Source organism: Rutilus rutilus (assembly GCF_951802725.1).
Source record: "Rutilus rutilus genome assembly, chromosome: 7".
Lineage (NCBI taxonomy): Eukaryota > Metazoa > Chordata > Actinopteri > Cypriniformes > Leuciscidae > Rutilus > Rutilus rutilus.
In genome coordinates, this window is record NC_140221.1 from 43,710,366 (window position 1) to 43,727,654 (window position 17,289).

The 17,289-nt window shown below is 38.4% G+C and overlaps 3 protein-coding genes across 4 annotated transcripts in view; 2 read left to right on the top strand and 1 right to left on the bottom strand.

Annotated features, from left to right (window-relative positions):
• The window catches only part of nipbla (NIPBL cohesin loading factor a), a 51,631-nt gene extending 50,395 nt beyond the window's left edge, over window positions 1-1,236 (top strand). For both annotated transcript variants that reach the window (XM_084413841.1, XM_084413842.1), the window contains exon 45: window positions 176-1,236. In XM_084413841.1, coding sequence (XP_084269967.1) covers window positions 176-544 — 369 coding nt within the window. In that variant the 3' untranslated portion in view covers window positions 545-1,236. The remainder of the gene's footprint in view (window positions 1-175) is intronic.
• Window positions 1,237-10,101: 8,865 nt separating this feature from the next.
• Window positions 10,102-14,778, bottom strand: gdnfb (glial cell derived neurotrophic factor b). The gene is made up of 2 exons (XM_084414407.1): window positions 14,425-14,778; window positions 10,102-10,531 (listed from the first exon to the last, which is right to left on the bottom strand). The coding sequence occupies exons 1-2, from the start codon at window positions 14,636-14,638 to the stop codon at window positions 10,110-10,112; spliced, it is 636 nt and encodes a 211-aa protein (XP_084270533.1). The 5' UTR covers window positions 14,639-14,778; the 3' UTR covers window positions 10,102-10,109.
• egflam (EGF-like, fibronectin type III and laminin G domains) overlaps window positions 10,136-17,289 on the top strand; it is a 36,845-nt gene continuing 29,691 nt past the window's right edge. The window contains exon 1 of the mRNA XM_084414405.1: window positions 10,136-10,266. The gene's annotated coding sequence lies outside the window, so the exon portion shown is untranslated. The remainder of the gene's footprint in view (window positions 10,267-17,289) is intronic.

Sequence of the window (17,289 nt, forward strand, 5' to 3'; positions counted from 1 at the left end):
GTTGAGCGTACATCGGCTGTACACTCGTTATTGCGGTGCGATGTGGGATTGAATGAGTGCACTCAGTAATGTTTTAGACACCACTACAAATGACTGTCCCCTCAAATAATGCCCGATTCGAGGGTATAGGGGCCGATTTCGGATTCAGCCTAAGTCTTTTAACCCCTCTTCACAGGCGTCTCGACGCGGGAGGCGCACGGGAGACTCTGCGGACCTGCTGTTGGCGAACATGAACGAGTCCGTCAGCGCGCTCGATATCATCGCCATCCACTGCCCCAAATACCGAGACCGGCCGCAGATCGCACGCGTGATCCAGAGGAACAGCGACGGTTACAGCATCCACTGGATGGCAGGCTCTTACTCCAGCTCTTGGGCCGAAGCCAAGCGCCGCGACGGACGCAAGCTGGTGCCTTGGGTCGACACCATCAGAGAGACCGACATCATCTATAAAAAAATTACACTCACCAGTGGCAACAAGCTCAACCACAAAGTGGCGCAGACTCTACGTTCACTCTACGCTGCCAAGGACAGGAACTCCAGCTAATAATACGTAAACATGCACACGCACTCACATACCTCCCATCTCAGATTCTCTCAGCCTAATGCAACAGCCAAACACATCTCCCGGGGTCAGCCAAACATGAACACACAAAACACGAGCGGCTATTCTACACTACAGACTCCTTTCTCTCTCTCTCTCTCTGATGCACTCTGGGTCTGGTGGTGACATTTTGCCCTCTGCGCCAGGGTGCATCGTCGTATCGCAGGAATAAAATGTTTGGAGAAACATTGTATGGGTGCTCCTTCGCTGTTGTGCAGCAGATTTCTGGTTGTTTGATTTCTACTCCCAGTGTATCATAGTTTAACATAAAAATATTGTTTATATCTATAAAAGAAATTTAAATATATACTGAATGTTGAAAGAATTAGTTTGTTGATGTTTTTACTTTAATTCTTTCTTTTTTTTCTCATTTTCTTTTCGAATTTCTTAGCGTTAAGCAGCTTTCTATAGCTTAGCTCCTCCTTTACTGGCTGATGATAATTCTCTCTGTTGAGCTGTTTGTCCATTTTGTACGATAGCACCGTGTGGCTGTAATTTATTGTGTATAGCATGCAGTGTCTGTGAGGAGGGCTGTGTCGAAGGAGATTTGCGATAACAGGTCGCCCTGCTCAGCATAAAGGGACTCACATGCCTCTGATGGAACAAATACTGCAATAAATTTTCTACTTCTCTTACTTGCAAGACTCATCCTGTCCGTTTGCGACTCACTTGTCTTTTAATATTTGTGCATTTTTTTGCCATGCATGCTTTTTTTTTTTTTTTTTGACAGGTATAGTGAAGAGAGGACAGAGCATTATCCCCGGTGTGTTGGACAACTTGTGCACGGCTCTTGTAAAGGTGCCCCAAGTAATGTTTTCTATTACAGAATTCAATAAGAAATGAGCACTTTTTATGCTCATACTTTATTTTAATGTGTTTGTTGTACGGATAACGAGTAATATTAGATAACGGCATGTTATCACTATAGGTTTACACTGAGACAACAGCGTTGGAGGAGAAAGACTCAAGTAGTATTTTCTTGTAAAGCACTCCAATAATCTGTTTTAGTGTTGCTTGTAATTATGCATAATATTGCTATAGTTAATACATGTAGCAAGGGCACATAAAAAGGAAGCGTTACCCTTTTTACTTTTTTATTTATCAATTTAATTGAATATTGGAGCACGTTCAGGACCAAACCAAAATTGGTACTTTTAATATGTATACAACCGTGCACTTGCAAGATGTTTTATTCCTCTTAATGTGGTGGTTCAGTCATTTTGCTAAACATTTAATAATGATAAATTATTGAATGAAACTTTAGGATAGGAGACACCAAAGCAAACGTAGTTATTCCAAAATTACTATTATTTCTGCAATTAACTGTATAGCTTGTACTGTGAACCCTATGCAAGTTTTATGCATAGAAAACCCAATTACCTACTTTATTTTTTTATTTAACTGTGTCATAAGTGTAATATCAGCCACAGTTTTTAACACTAAAGCCTACTGCATCATATTTGCACATTTCCAAGGTCTCTAAATTATCAACATGATCAAAACTTGGCTGGAAAAACCTGTTGAACACCTTCTGTTGTCTGATTGATTTATACTTTAAGTAAAAGGCCTTTTAGTATAATTGTAAAAACGTCCCCCTTCAGGTTGTGGTTCATATGTCTTTTTACTGTGAAATCTTTACTGATTTTTATAAAGTCAACATAAAGAATAACTTGGTTATAAGTAATATTTCACCTTAGGTTTTCTTGATTAACATTAACATTGCTTGATATTAAAATGCGAGTCCAATATGATTCATCAGGTTTTTAAGGAACATTTATCTTAACCATTGTACTGCATTGCATTATTATGGAAGCTTGTTTCCGCCAATGAATAGTAAATAAATAATAATAATTGCGACTTTTTATCTCACAATTCTGAGTTTTTTTTTCTCACAATTGCGAGATATGAAGTCGGAATTGTGAGAAATAGTCGCAATTCTGGGAAATAAAGTCGCAATTGCGAGATATAAAGTCAGAATTGCGTGATATAAAGTCAGAATTGCGTGATATAAAGTCGCAATTCTGAGAAATAGTCGCAATTGCGATATATAAAGTCGCAGTTGCATGTTATAAAGTCAGAATTGTGATATATAAACTGTTCTGAGGTAAAAAAAAAAAAACAAAGTCTGCCTTTTTTTCCCTTAGAATTGGACTTTATATCTCACAATTGCAAGATATGAAGTCAGAATTGTGAGAAATAAAGTCGCAATTCTGGGAAATAAAGTCGCAATTGCGAGATATAAAGTTGCAATTGCGTGATATAAAGTCGCAATTCTGAGAAATAGTCGCAATTGCGTGTTATAAATTTTGCGCTTTTTTTTTTTCCTTAGAATTGGACTTTATATCTCACAATTCTGAGAAAAGATGTCAGAATTGCGTGTTATAAAGTCAGAATTACGTGATATAAATTCTGACTTTGACACGCAATTCTAACTTTATAACACACAATTCTGACTTTATAACACACAATTCTGACTTTATTTCATGCAATTCTGACCTTATATCTTGCAATTCTGAGATAAAAAGTCGCAATTATCTTTTAAAATGTTTTATTTTGTGGCGGAAACAAGCTTCCATACATTATACACTGCCCAGCCAAAAAAACAAAAAAGTCTTTAAATATGCAAATGTTAAGAGTCTATGATTGGATCATTATTGCTGTGATTATGATGTTTCTAGCATGGTATATGTTTGGCAAAAATTCTTCTAACCTTAATTGATGGAGTGTGTAGCTTTTCATTTCTTAAACAACCATGTTGATGTAGCAAGACACATCATGGCCATATTCCAGGATGACAATGTCAAGATTCATCAGGCTCAAACTGTGGAAGAATGGTTGTGAGGAGGAGCATGAAGAATCATTTTCACACATGAATCGGCTCCTCTGAGTCCAGAGCTTAAATTCATTGAGAGTCTTTGTTCTCTCCATGTTATTTCCATCAAGATGTGCATCATTTTTTTGTCAAGTGTAGGAAATCCCTGAATCTTCCATGTTTTCTATGACTGTGAAAAGCCTGAATACTGCATTCTACAGGATTACTTTTTTTTTTTTTTTTTTTTTTATGTGGCTTGGTTTGTTTATGTCCTCTTGTACAGGAAAGCTTCTGCTCCTGTACGACTCCAGTTTTTATTCCTGTAGTTCAAACAGTAGAGCGTACATGTGTTCGATTCTGTGGGAATGCATGAGCTGAAAAAAATATGTACCTTAAAAGGCAATAAATTCATGTGCCAAATGTGCAAATGTAAATATATGCTACGTTTTAGGATCCAAAATATCTGGCCTCATGTGACTTTAGAAGTCAGAAATGTTGCTCTGTTAAACATTAAGCTTGCTTTTAAAAAAATGAAACCATTCCTATGAGCCGAAACATGAGCACCAGCCTAATATGCTGTTGGTCCTCCGTGTGCAGCCAAAACTGATTGGTCCAGCACATCCCACAGATGCTCAATTGGATTGAGATCTTGGGGATTTTGGAGGCCAGATCAACACCTTGAACTCTTGATCATGTTCCTCAAACCATTCCTGAACAATGTGTGCAGTGTGGCAGGGAACATTATCCTGCAGAAAGAGGCCACTTCCATCAGGAAACACCATTGTCATGAAGGGTGTACCTGGTCTGCAATGTTTAGGTCGGTGGCACGTGTCAAATTTATGTCCACAAGAATGGCCAGACACAGGGTTTTCACGGAGCATCACGTTCCCTCCATCGGCTTATCGTCATCCCACATTGATCCTGGTGCCATCACTTCCCCAGGTAAACGACGCACATGATGGTTTTTCCCTCTTCGGACACTGTTGGTAAATTTTCACAACTGCTGACCAGGAGCAACACACAAGCCTCGTCGTTTAAGAGATTCTCTAAACTAGTTGCCTTGCCATATCAATTTGGCCCTTTGTCAAAGTCGCTCAGATCTTTATTCCTGCCCATTTCTCCTGCATCCAACATTGAATACGAGAACTGATTGTTTGCTTACCATCTAATCTACCCAGACCTTAAAGGGGTGGTATAATGCCCTTTTCACAAGATGTAAAATAAGTCTCTGATGTCCCCAGAGTGTGTATGTGAAATTTTAGCTCAAAATACCCCACAGATATTTTTATATAGCATGTTAAAATTGTCACTTTTTGAGGGTAAGCAAAAAACGCACCGTTTTTGTGTCTGTCCCTTTAAATGCAAATGAGCTGCTGCTCCCGGCACAGGGGGCGGAGCTACAACAGCTTGTGTCCTGAACATTTCAAAAACTTTTAGCCTTTTATGTTCAAACTGGAGTCAGACAAAGATGGAGAGACTCAGTAAGTGACAACATTTCTGAATGGTTAGGTGATGAATTTATGTAGCTGATGTGTAGATATCTTATAGTCATTGATTAGCATATTCTGTCATGATAATCTATGAATCGTGTTCCCGGAGGCGGGGTTTATGTAAATTCTAGCGTCAGTGATGTCTCTAACCCGGGAGGAATGTCGTGTAGTCCCCACCATATCTCCCTTTGCTTTGAACTTTCAGCGTCGTGACTTTGCAGATGTTGTTTATGCTCAAACAGCAACATTACACACTAACTAAAGTTAGAAAAGTGAAATCATAATCAACCACCCCTTTAATATGTGGCATTATTAGGATGATCAACGATATTCACTTTACCTGTGACTGGTCATATATAATGTTTAAAGAAACTTTTAAAGTTAGCCATGTTTAAATACCACGACCCCCTGTGAAAATCTCGTTAGTCCCAAAAAAGTTTTTATACAAGAACATATGTAACAGTATGGATGCAAAACTTAACCTAAGTTCTTTGGTGTCATTATTTTTTAGCTATAGCCGTAGAGCGTCACATTGCTTTACCTGTCGGCAGGTGCTGGAAACAGGACAACAGGTGTTTGCTGCAATGGAAACATGCGTCATTCTGGGAGAAGAATACATGTTATGACTGGCTACAGCCTGCATGATAGAGAGAATATGTGATGAAAGAAACAGATAAGTGCCCAGGGGCCGGTTTCACAAAGCTATTTTAGTCCGGTCTATAGTGTTAGACAAGTCTAAAATTTGCTCATAGTCTAGTCTAATGCAAGTTAGACTGTTTCACAAAAATAAAGACTGACTTAATTTAGACACCTTACCCCCAGGCTAACTTAGGTCTAAGACTCTGTTACCTTGGCAACCAGCAGTAACAATCAGTTACATTACAAACAGCCAAAAGAAAAGGGGAAAATGGCTCATAATTTAAACATTTCTTCTTGTTACTACATTCTCCGCTAAATTTCCCAAGTACAATGTCCTTGTAACTGTTATACTCCTCCAACAAACACATATTTTCCCGCTGGGGTAAACTGCACTTGAGCGGTTGAATGCGCTTACTCGATCCGCCATGTTTTTTGTTTTGCAAAGTGTCTTATTTTACCCAGAATGCATTGCAGTGTAGTCCTACTTAAGATAGTCTTAAGTGCTTTGTGCAACGGTCTGATTTTGATGTCTGACTATCAACTCTATCTAAGCCATAGTCAAAATCTATCTTTGTGAAACCGGCCCCAGTTGTTGAATTTAGCTATAAATGTTTACATGTTAATGTGAGCAGTGTATGACAAGTGGGCTTGTCATATTAAGATGATGTAGTATGTCCCAATGCTGGTTTACATGCTATACTTTCCCATCAATGAAGAAACCCATGGTCTGCTTACCTGTTGTCTCACTTCCCTGTATTGCATATTAAATTAATCATAGAGTGAGGAGTAAATGTGTTTAAATGAATTGGGAATACCCTCTACATCTCTCTCCATACCTTAAACAGACACAAAGAGATGTATTATTACTGCTCATGATGGCAAGTCTTCTGTTCACACACACAATGCACTGTAAATGAGACTGCTGGATCACTTGAGTTGAATTCTGCGGCCGTTCTTTTAGATATTGACTCTGCTCTATAATTACAGATGAGGAAAAGGAGAGGCTGGAGCGTCGAGTCTGGCTGCAGTTTTGAGCTCGAAGCTGAACTGAAAGAAAAAGGGTAAGAGTTGTTTTCACACCACATACGGCACGGACTAGCTACTTCAGTGGCTTTGGCATTTCAGAAAGTCCAACCAGATAAATAAAAAAATTTGACTCAAAGTAATAAAGTATAGTTCTTTCAGTATTACTTATAGACTATTTGCATTCGCTTTCAGAATAAGTACATTTTTAAACTTGGAATGTTAAAAATGTATCTATAATATGTGACCCTGGACCACAAAACCAGTCACATGGGTGAACATTTTGAAATTGAGATTTATACATCACATGAAAGCTGAATAAATAAGCTTTTCATTGATGGATGGTTTGTTAGGATTGGACAATATTTGTCCGATATACAACTATTTGCAAATCTGGAATCTGAGGGTGCAAAAAAATCGAAACATTGAGAAAATCGCCTTTAAAGTTCTACATTTATGTTGGCGATTGTGCTGCAATTCACTCACAAAAATAAATGTTTTATATATTTACGGTGGAAAATCTACAAAATATCTTCATGGAACATGATCTTTACTTAATATCCTAATGATTTTTGGCATAAAAGAAAAATTGATAATTTTGGCCCGTACAATGTATTGTTGGCTATTGCCACAAATATACCCGTGCGACTCATTACTGGTTTTGTGATCCAGGGTCACATATAGGCTACATGTATGCACTACCGGTCAAAAGTTTTGAATAATTTAGATTTTCAATTTTTTTTTGAAAGAAGTCACTTATGCTCATCAAGGCTGCATTTATTTGATAAAAAAACAGTAAAAACTGTCATATTGTGAAAAATACAACGGTTAGTTCCAGTCCTGGATTCTGATTGGTCAATAGCTTTGTGGTTTCTCACGAAAAAACACGAGGACTACGACACCTAAACGTTCTGTGTATCACTGCGCAAAACCGTTAGCAACATGTTTTTTTTTTTTTTGAAAAAATTATTTCTAAAGTACATATTGATTTACTAAGTTGGCACGTCAGTAGATGAGTGGTTTGAGGAACACTTTGGAGAGACTTCTGAAAAAATGTCATTCTTCAGTGCGGCAATTTCTTTTGTTTCATCTGACCATAGAACCCGTCCCGTTTGAAGGTCCAGTAGTGTAAGTTACTTTTCAAACGTTCTATGGACAGATGAAACAGAAAAAGAGCTTTTTTGGCTGCAAACATTATGGGTTTGGTTCATACAGGGATAAAAAAAAAAAAAGTATCCCATGTGTAAAATGAAATACTCCGCTGTCTCTTTAATGCTGTGGGCCTGGACATCTTGTTCAGATACATGGCATCATGGATTCGATCAAATACCAACAGATTAAAAAATCTAAACCTGACAACCTCTGCTAGAAATCTTATAATGGGGGCCATGTTTGGATCTTCCAACAGGACAGCGATCCAAAAACAAACATCAAAACAAAAATGGCAATGGCCATCCCAGTCCCCAGACCTGAACCCTGGCCTATAACATGGATCTGGGAATCTAGAGGATCTGGAGAGATTCTGTATGAAGGAATGGTCTCTGATCTCTTGTCAGATGTTCTCCAAACTCATCAGGCATTATATGAGAAGACTCAGAGCTTTTCTCTTGGAAAAAGGAGGTTGCAAAAAGTATTTAATAAAAGGGGGCAAATAATTGTTCCCAATGGGTTTTTTTTGTTGAGAAAAACATTTATTTCATTAAGTGATTTTATTTTCTCCCACTTTCAATTCTTTTACTTCAATAAAAAGTTAGATTTTTGCATTTAAAAAAATTTTTTTATATCAAAAGGATAAACAATGCAGATTTATTTTTTACAGCCATCTTTGATCATATTTACCAAGGTTGGTCAAATATGTCTGCCCAGCACTGTATATCCAGCCTCCCTCCCTCTGTGTAGTGCTCACATTACAGATTTACAGCAGCTAATGACTAATTACTAATGTTACTCTTGACCTGGGCCTGTGTTTGTCATGTTGAGGTAATGGCATTAACAAGGTTGTTTCTTGTTGGCGGGTGTATTAATGATGTCCTGTGTTGGTGTGTGATGACACAGGGTGAGTGCGGTGGCCGAAACGTGAACTCTGAATTAGAGATCAGGTCACGAACACGCTCCATATCTCTGGTTTCAGTCTCTTTCTTAGTCATTTCCATCATCACTCTATTTTTACATCTTTCTTCCACAAACCCAAGCTCTTCATTGAGTCAAGGGGTAATCAGTCTTACTTTTCGGTATTAAATTAGACCAATCTATGTGTTTATGTCACTGACTCAAAAAACTTTTGAACAGTCTTAAAGAAAAAACATTGATGGCTAACTTGTAAGACTAAGTCTTAGCAGTTTATGCAACCGGCCCCGAGTCTGACTGAAAACTGTGACACAACGTAAAGATGAGTACTTTTTTTTTTTTTTGGTATTTTTTTATTAAACAGAATTAATAACAATGAAAAAATAACTAGGGGAAAAACATATAAATAGGTATTTAAATATATAAATAGGGTTTAATGAATTATCAAATAATTCAGTTGGGTTCTGTTTTTAACATTGAACATACAGGTGAAACTCGAAAAATTTGAATATCGTGCAAAAGTTATCATTTTGATGGTTATGGCTTACAGCTTATGAAAACCCCAAATTCAAAATCTCAGAAAATTTGAATATTACATGAAATAATAATAAAAATAAAAACAAGTAATAAAAACTCAGTGAGTGTTTTAGCGCAATTTTCTCACGTCATGGGATCACAACACTCAAAATTCAATTTTTGAAGCATAAAGGAAAGACTTTTGAGCAAATCTTTTTTTCTAATATTATTGTAAATTTTAGAAGCTATCGATTGCAATTTGTTTCAACTCGATAGCTATTATGGTTGCCGAGAAATTTGCAAAAAACAGATTTTTTTCTGGAATTTCCAGGAAATCCAAAATCTTTTCCTGGATTTTTTTTGTGCGTTCCCGAGATTAGACCTTCCTTAACATAATGCCGAAAACCCGAAGTCTCTAGGTGGTCTGGTTGAGGAGTAGATAGAAGTGCAAGATTGGTGCGCACAGACAGAACAGAAATCATGAGTTAACAATCGCAATTTTGTCCGGTGGAAAATTGCGCTAAAAAGGATTTTAAATACAGAAATGTCGGCCCTCTGAAAAGTATAATCATGCATATGTATATAGTTATGTCTAAATATATTAGTTTCACCTTTTAATTTGAATTACTGAAATCAATGAACTTTTGCACGATATTTTAATTTTTCTAATTTCACCTGTAATCAGAGAAAACTCAAATTCTCCACATTAGTGGAGGTTAAAGGTCAAAAAGACAACATAAGAATTTTTAAAACACGCAGCACACAAAACGTCTCATTTAAAAAGCCTGTTGAGACCATGTTGTATGTGTATTATAACCATCCTGCAACACAATTCTTGAAGTTCCCTATCCTGTATCTTCTGCTTCCCTTATGATTCCCTCAACCAAGTCGTACTCACACATGTAATAACCTGAAATTGCTTCTATTGATTTTGTCTTGTGTCATCGTCTCCCACAGCTGCTCAGACGCAGCCACATCTCCGTGCCGAGTGCCTCTCCATGGTGTGGTATATCAGGTTGTCGTCCAGAAAGGACAGGTCGTCGTCGTATTGGACGGGTCGGCAGCAGGCGGTGGGAGGGGAGCTGCGCAGAACGTTTTTATCCCCGCCGGCGAGGCTGGTGAGGATCTTGTCGTAGTTCGTGAGTGAGTTTACACACACGCCGCTGCAGTAGCTGAACATCATCTCCTCCTGACTCCGGTAACCCAAGCCCAGATCTGACACTTTCAGCTGGACTTGTCTTAGTGCACATGCTCTTTCTTTTCCTTTCTCTCTCTCGTCACGACTCGGCCTCTTTCTGTCCATCTTGTTACGGAGGAAACCTCTCCGTTTCAGAGATCTCTTGAATCTGTGGATGAAGGCTGAGTCGGGAGTGGGCAAGCTGTCTGAGGACAGAGGAAAGAGATGTTCCCACAGTTACACTACAGATACATCTGAGCAGTCTGAACCTGAACAAGGACGGTTTACGTGGACAGATTATTCTCTTTGTGTATATGCATGCTTTGAAAGGGTCACATCATGAAAATTGTCATTTAAATGCCCCCCAAGTACACATTTTGGAAAACCATACCGATATTGTCTCCCTGTAAACTACAAAAATGCGAATTTGTGAAAACGGTGATGTACGTGTTCAGTCAATAGCATAGACAGTAAAAGAAATGGACACAGCGACCCCTTTGGATTCAACGGAGAAAAGTGAAGTCAATTAGAAGCACTGACTTCCTGATGGCTGAGCGTACTGCGCAGACTCAAACTGAGCTTGACGACGTAGATGTGACGTGAGCAACCCGTCTGTCTTCTAGTAGCTGTGCCAAGAGAAATCTGAATCATTCCCTTCCGAAACTTGCAGAGACGGGGAGTGTGAGTAGGAGGGTGTCCATGAGCTAGGAGCAGGAGCAACTTTTGCTAAGTATTCTGATTAATTATTTTGTCATTTTGCCTCCATGTCCCCCCGATTGCCCGTGAGCTTCTCCTCCTGTCTATATGGTAATTTCTCTACTGTGCGACAGAGAGTCGCGTGGTTATGACGCAATCGTTAGCCTATTTTTACAAAAACTGCTTCTACGGGGCCATAACGTAAGATACAAGGTAATGGAGCCTTTTATACAATTTCGTGTTTCTTTAGAACTAAATAATGGACAAATGGAGTCTTTAAACGCCTCAGATGTAAAGTTATTCTATGATGCCAAAATGAATGGGAGTCAATGGAATGCTAACAGCAGGTGATGGTCCGCTAATCAATGGCGGCGCCCGGGGAAGCTTCAGTTTTTTCTGAAAGATTACCCCCTTGGTCAATAGGCGCGTAGTGTTTCTTTACAAAGTGACATCGCCATCTAGTGGCCTGGCAGCAGAATACAGCGTTTTTAGTCGTTTTTGCAGATCCATGTGGACGATGATCATTTTGACCATGTTGTCATCTGTACATGAAAGAAGTGCGCTAGTGACTGATGCTAGAGATTGCGAATGTCTTCAGCGTTCTTGTTAGCGCCCCCGCCTACCATGCTGGAGACGCCGGTTCGAATCCCGCTCAGGGATGCGTTTCCCGAAAGCATTGTTAGCCAACAATGGTCGCAAGTTCCATTGTTATCCATTATAGTTCAGCAAGTCGGTGTTTCCCGAAACCATCGACAGCTCTCGACCTGTGGTTAGAAGCATAGTTTGTTTGCATGACATGTGGACTCAATAAATCCTTATCTTGAGAAAAACAAGCAAACATGACGTTCAGTACAATCGGTATCTTTTATTTCTAATACAAAATGTCATTTACGTCTTTTAGTTTGTCAAGAGATTTAAAGCACCGTTTTTGAAGAGTGCGCTTGTGCGAACGTGATCTAGTGAGAACGAGCCTATGATTGAAATCTGAGAATAAAGCAAAATAACTGAGGAAAAATTAGAAATAGTTCTCAGATGCCATGTCTGTAATTTATAGCAAAATATCTAGCATTAATTCAATCTCAAACACATTCACCATGACATCATTAACCACCGTGGTTAAAACGACCAATTTGAAACAATATGGTTTCGGGAAACATCTAGTCGTGATGATCTAGTTGATTTCTTCAACAATGCATCGTGCTATGTTAGTTAAGCAGCGAGTTACGTCGGTGTCAGGGAAACGCAGAGTAGGACCGGTTACATTGGTGCCATGACCCGGATTTAGGGGGGGTGATTGAAATAAGGGGCTTTCGCACTGGAGGAACCTTTTCATAGTTCCTAGAACTATTGATGGAAGTTCCCTGATTTTGGCGTGTTCGAACCGCAGAAACTAGGAACGATTTTAGTTCTAGGAACTCCTTTTTGAGGAACTAATTTAGCTCCTACTTCAGAGTAGGGTCTAAACCATAGACTGTAGTGTCCGTGACGTCACCCGTAGGTTTCTGAAGACCATCTTGGCAGCGCGTCACTCCCGGATAAACGAAAATGGGTGAAAATCCCTAACGTGACAGCTAACAGACAGCAGACAAACGGCTAATGATGACTAATGACCACAGCAGCGGGAATCCACCTGTCACTCAAAAGTGGACACACCCTTAATTATGCAGAAATTTAAGGCTTAATATAATTTAAACGGATGAGTTATAAAAAAATTCACCCCCCTCACAGTCATCATGAAGGGCAGAATTAGCTGTATAGACCAAAGCCACTTTTTGCTCCAGGCTGTAAACATGTTTTTTTCTGCTGTAAAGTTGGGCATTTCAACATGGGGGAGATGCAGATTTGACTCACTTTTGCAGCCAGCCTCAAGCGGCCAGTTGATGAATTGCCGTTTAATTCACTTCCGTGTTGGTTTCAAGAGAGAGACAGGGAGGTTGCCGCTTGGTCTAAACCAAGAGTGCCGCACAAGCCCTGAAAAGTGAAGCCAAAACGTCTCGATCGCCCCCCCGATGACTAGTCCTAGTATAGGTCATAAGCCCCGCCTCCCCGTGTTATTCAACGGCACTTGAGACCAACTGAACAATTTAATTACACTTCAAATATCTTTTTTCCGAAGGTGGTTTCTGTCATTTACTGTAGTTTTTATCACGCTGATGTAAATTCAAGTGTTTGTTTTTAAAAGAAGTTTGTTTTTAGTTAGTTATTTGATGCTATAAAAACGGTGGTGTGACGTCATGATTGACAGCTGTGATTGACAGGTTCTCTGAGCGAAGTAGTTACTGAAGCACCAACAGACTTTTTTTCGGGATCTTCGGAGGACTGAGGAGATTGGAGCTTTATATTTAATATCTAAATTTCTATAATTAATTATTTCACACCGAGAGTGAGGGCGGGGCCTTGATTTCGCGGCTTTACTTCCTGCCCACTACTGCGCGGGTCTGGTCCCGAAATCGCTACTGCGCAGACTCAAACCCCAAGATGTCAGCGCCATATCGGGACACTGGCGGCTTCACTTCTCACCAATGGAAGAGAGCGAAGGGGCGTCGTCCATATATATTTTTTTTACAGTTTCTGGTCTAAACCAGCCGTGACGTTAGTGTTCGCTGATTGGCCAAACGCACGCGAAACACCAGCACCCGCCATTTAAAAAAAGGCTGTGTAAACACACAGATTACAGCCTATATATTTACTCCAGAAACTAACTCTACGAACATGGGAAACTGTGATAGATGGACCTCTTAACCTTTTACGCTGAGGAGAAAATCCAACGCAACTTTGAGTGGACCAAGCCAAACATGATTATGCATTTCTGCTCAGCAACACACGGCATACACTAATAACTTTTCATTACTGTCTACTTTCTATGTATAACAGTTCCATCTAATAACGTATTAGACAGAACGTAAACTAGATGCATGTAAAACTAAATCTGTTTTTGCTGGAACAACCTCAAGAACAAAAAGGACTGATAATAATAAATGATATGACCCTTTTGAAGTGCACTACACATTGTGTTATGACAGTATGTAAAGACGGTAGTGTTTTGATGTGCTTTGTGAAACGGTACCCCCCATTTACAACCATGAGAGTGCGAGTAGAGCGATCAAAGAGCCATAACGTGATATAGTTCGCATTATTCTGACAGCTTTTAGCAACAATACTGCTTTTGTCCACAGGCACCAGATAAAATACAGGTTTTCTAAACGGAGATGAGTTGTAAGCTGATAGAACTGGAGTAGTGTGTGTCTAGTGTCCCGCCCAGGTACAATGGGTCACCTGAAACTGCTTTACTCAACCACCACAACAGTATCAGGTGTGTCCTGAAACGCGCTTTATCACACCTGTGTGTATTCGTGTGACTGTTATTTATTTAATAATAAGAATCAAGTAGCTTGTCCCTGACCTGAGTGACTTCTTGGCTGCGGATGTTTGATCGTTCGAGCATCAGGCAGATTTTGGTTTGCTTTTCTGAGCAGGTCCAGTCTCTGAGAACACTGAGTGTGTGGCTGTGAGTAGCGAGAGTGTCCGGCTCTTTTGGGGTTTTGTAGAAGCAGCGGGACAGACGACAAGCCGCTCAGCATCAGTGCACACGCCAGCATCACAGCCCAGATCTTCATCTTCCTCTCTCCTCAGCTCAGAGAGCCTGTGTCGGGCAGCACAAACACACATTACACACATGAAGTTCAGTCAGACCGTTTTATTAGAGTAAACTGCAGCCTTTATTGTATTGTATTTCTATCACATACTTTTAGACAGCTCAGCTTTGTACCTTTTTTGGAAAAAATGATTGAAAACGTTAAATTAATATATCAGTTAAGACATATATAGCTTTTTTTGCAGTTGTTCCAGTTGTTTTTATTGATTTACTTAATTTCTCTGTCAAGCAAGTTTGAACTACAGCGAAAAAGGCACTTAGGAATTACATTTCATATAGGGTAATAATTATAATAATTAGTATTATTATTATTTAACTGATAGTATAATGATATTGTTATTATTATATTACCCAAAACACTTCTTTAAAAAAAAAACACAACTAGCCACTATATGAAAAAAGGCACTTTGTAAATTAAATTTCTTATAATTAAGGATGACAAAAATAATCAGTAATAATTTACTTTAACCCTAATAACAATATATTAAGTTATATATTTATAAATAAATAAATAATATACACAACTAGCCAATAGCTACAAAAAAAAGCACTTTCTAAATGAACTTTGACATAATTTATTTTAATAAAACGTTATTATTATTATTATTATTATTAATATTTGATATAGCCCCAAAACAATTAACATTAATTTAAGAAAAATACACACAACTAGCCCCTAAATACTATAATAATAATAATTTAACCTAATTTAACACCATTAGTAGTAGAATAAATAGTATATAGCCCCAAATACAATTTTAAAATGAAAACTTAAAAACTAAAAAAAAGAAGAAAAAAAGTGATCAATGATGCTTTAAAAAAACATTGAAAAAGATGTGTGATTATACACTCACCTGAGTTCAGCTCTGTGTATCCTGCCATCAGCACTGATGATCACAGAGCCAAAGGTGCTTTCCGAAAACATTTATAAAATAAAAACAGCGCATATTATATTTCCTTTCAGCTGACTCTCGTGTTCTTCTGCTGTCAGGGATCATCGCTGACCAACTACATCAACCTCTTCCTGACGGCGGTTCAACATATGATTCAAAATATATTAGTGTTGCTATACATCCACTTCAATAATCAGATTATGGTTTTTAATTGTATTGATTATTGAATTGTTCAGGTCCAGTTCGTTCCCGCACCAGCTGTGACGACGCGCAGTGCCCGTGAACAGTTCGCGCGCTCAGTCAAAACACGCTGAGTGACATCATGGACAAAGCAAACCGCCTCCTGTCCTGGATATTAATTAAACGTGCTGGAAAGATCGCTAAAGATAAATATGCAGTAACTCTGTTATGAAATGTATGCTGCCTTCACGTGCTATCGGAATTATCGTAAATACTAGTTCCCTAGTTAAAAAAAGAGACAGGATCGCCCTTTCAAGTCAAAATTTTAATTATCTCGTAATCACGACTTCAGAAGTGGGAAGTAGGAAATGTCCGATAGCACGTGAAAGCAGCATTATGTTAATTTAGTTTGTCGTTTCTCACATATTAATTATTTTATTATTTTTATTCAAGTGATCTATTATCTCGTTTCACAAGAATTCCGTGCTGAAGGGATAAAATACAATACCTCTATCTAAGTTAAAGTAACGTACCTGCTATAATTTGTTTGGCAAAAAATAACCTGTTGATAAATGGATTTCCACTTCCAGCTTGAGATCAGCGCTCATATACATGACACACGCTCCCTCTACCGGTCTATAGTCTACAGTACAGTGCATTTAAAAAATGTACATTGGATTACATATCATCACAATATGAAAAGATCAACAGGTAGGCTAGCAGAGTCCTTTAAGTGTTTTTATTTGAAGAGAAATAAAATAGCAAAATAAAACGATGCAAACATTCGCTTTCATTTTCCAAACAGTCAGACCCCTATGGGGCCCCTAAAAGGACATGGTGACAGAGAGAGAGAGAGAGAGAGAGAGAAAAAACATTTGTGAGAGAATGCAAAAACATTGAAAGATAATTGTTCCTCCCATCTCTGTAACTCCTCATCTTAACCACAAATAAATAAAAACAAACAAATATATACAATAAGGGATGCACTATTTTTTTTACTGTCTCTGATGATTGTGTCATTGTAATTAATATAGCCTACAGTGTTAAAAGCTGTTAAAGTTAAATATTTAAATTTTGTCTAATATTGGCAGGGGATTATTTTATGGGGACAAAATCTTTTCTTTTTTAATGTACTGTACGGAAGGACATAATAGATAGCCTTATCTGTACTTTATCTACTTTATCACTGTAATGATTAAACAAAATTAAGTTCAAAATATCAATAAATATGCTATATATTCTAACATTATTATTTTACCAATTTTAAAGTTTCATTACATTTTTTTTGTACCCGGAATCCACCCTGAATTCACCCTTCTGCTGGGATCAGGATGATCCTGCTTTTTTTTGGATCAAAGCTATCACAATCCTATACTGAAAGGTTTTGAACAACACATACTGAAGGTTTGATCCAGATCAAAACCAAGACATGAAACCAAAAACCTAAACGTGATCTAATCCGATTTCAGAATCTTTTTCTTTTGAACCATATTCAAGATTTATCCAATCCGATCGCCTGTTATTATTGCTAATTTTTCGG

Bases quoted from the DNA above. Each gene is read 5' to 3' on its own strand.
- gdnfb (XM_084414407.1), bottom strand. From the start codon at position 14,638: ATGAAGATCTGGGCTGTGATGCTGGCGTGTGCACTGATGCTGAGCGGC. The intron at 10,532-14,424 runs GTCAGGGACAAG...CTCTGTCCTCAG, and splicing joins GCAGCCAAGAAGTCACTCAG to ACAGCTTGCCCACTCCCGAC.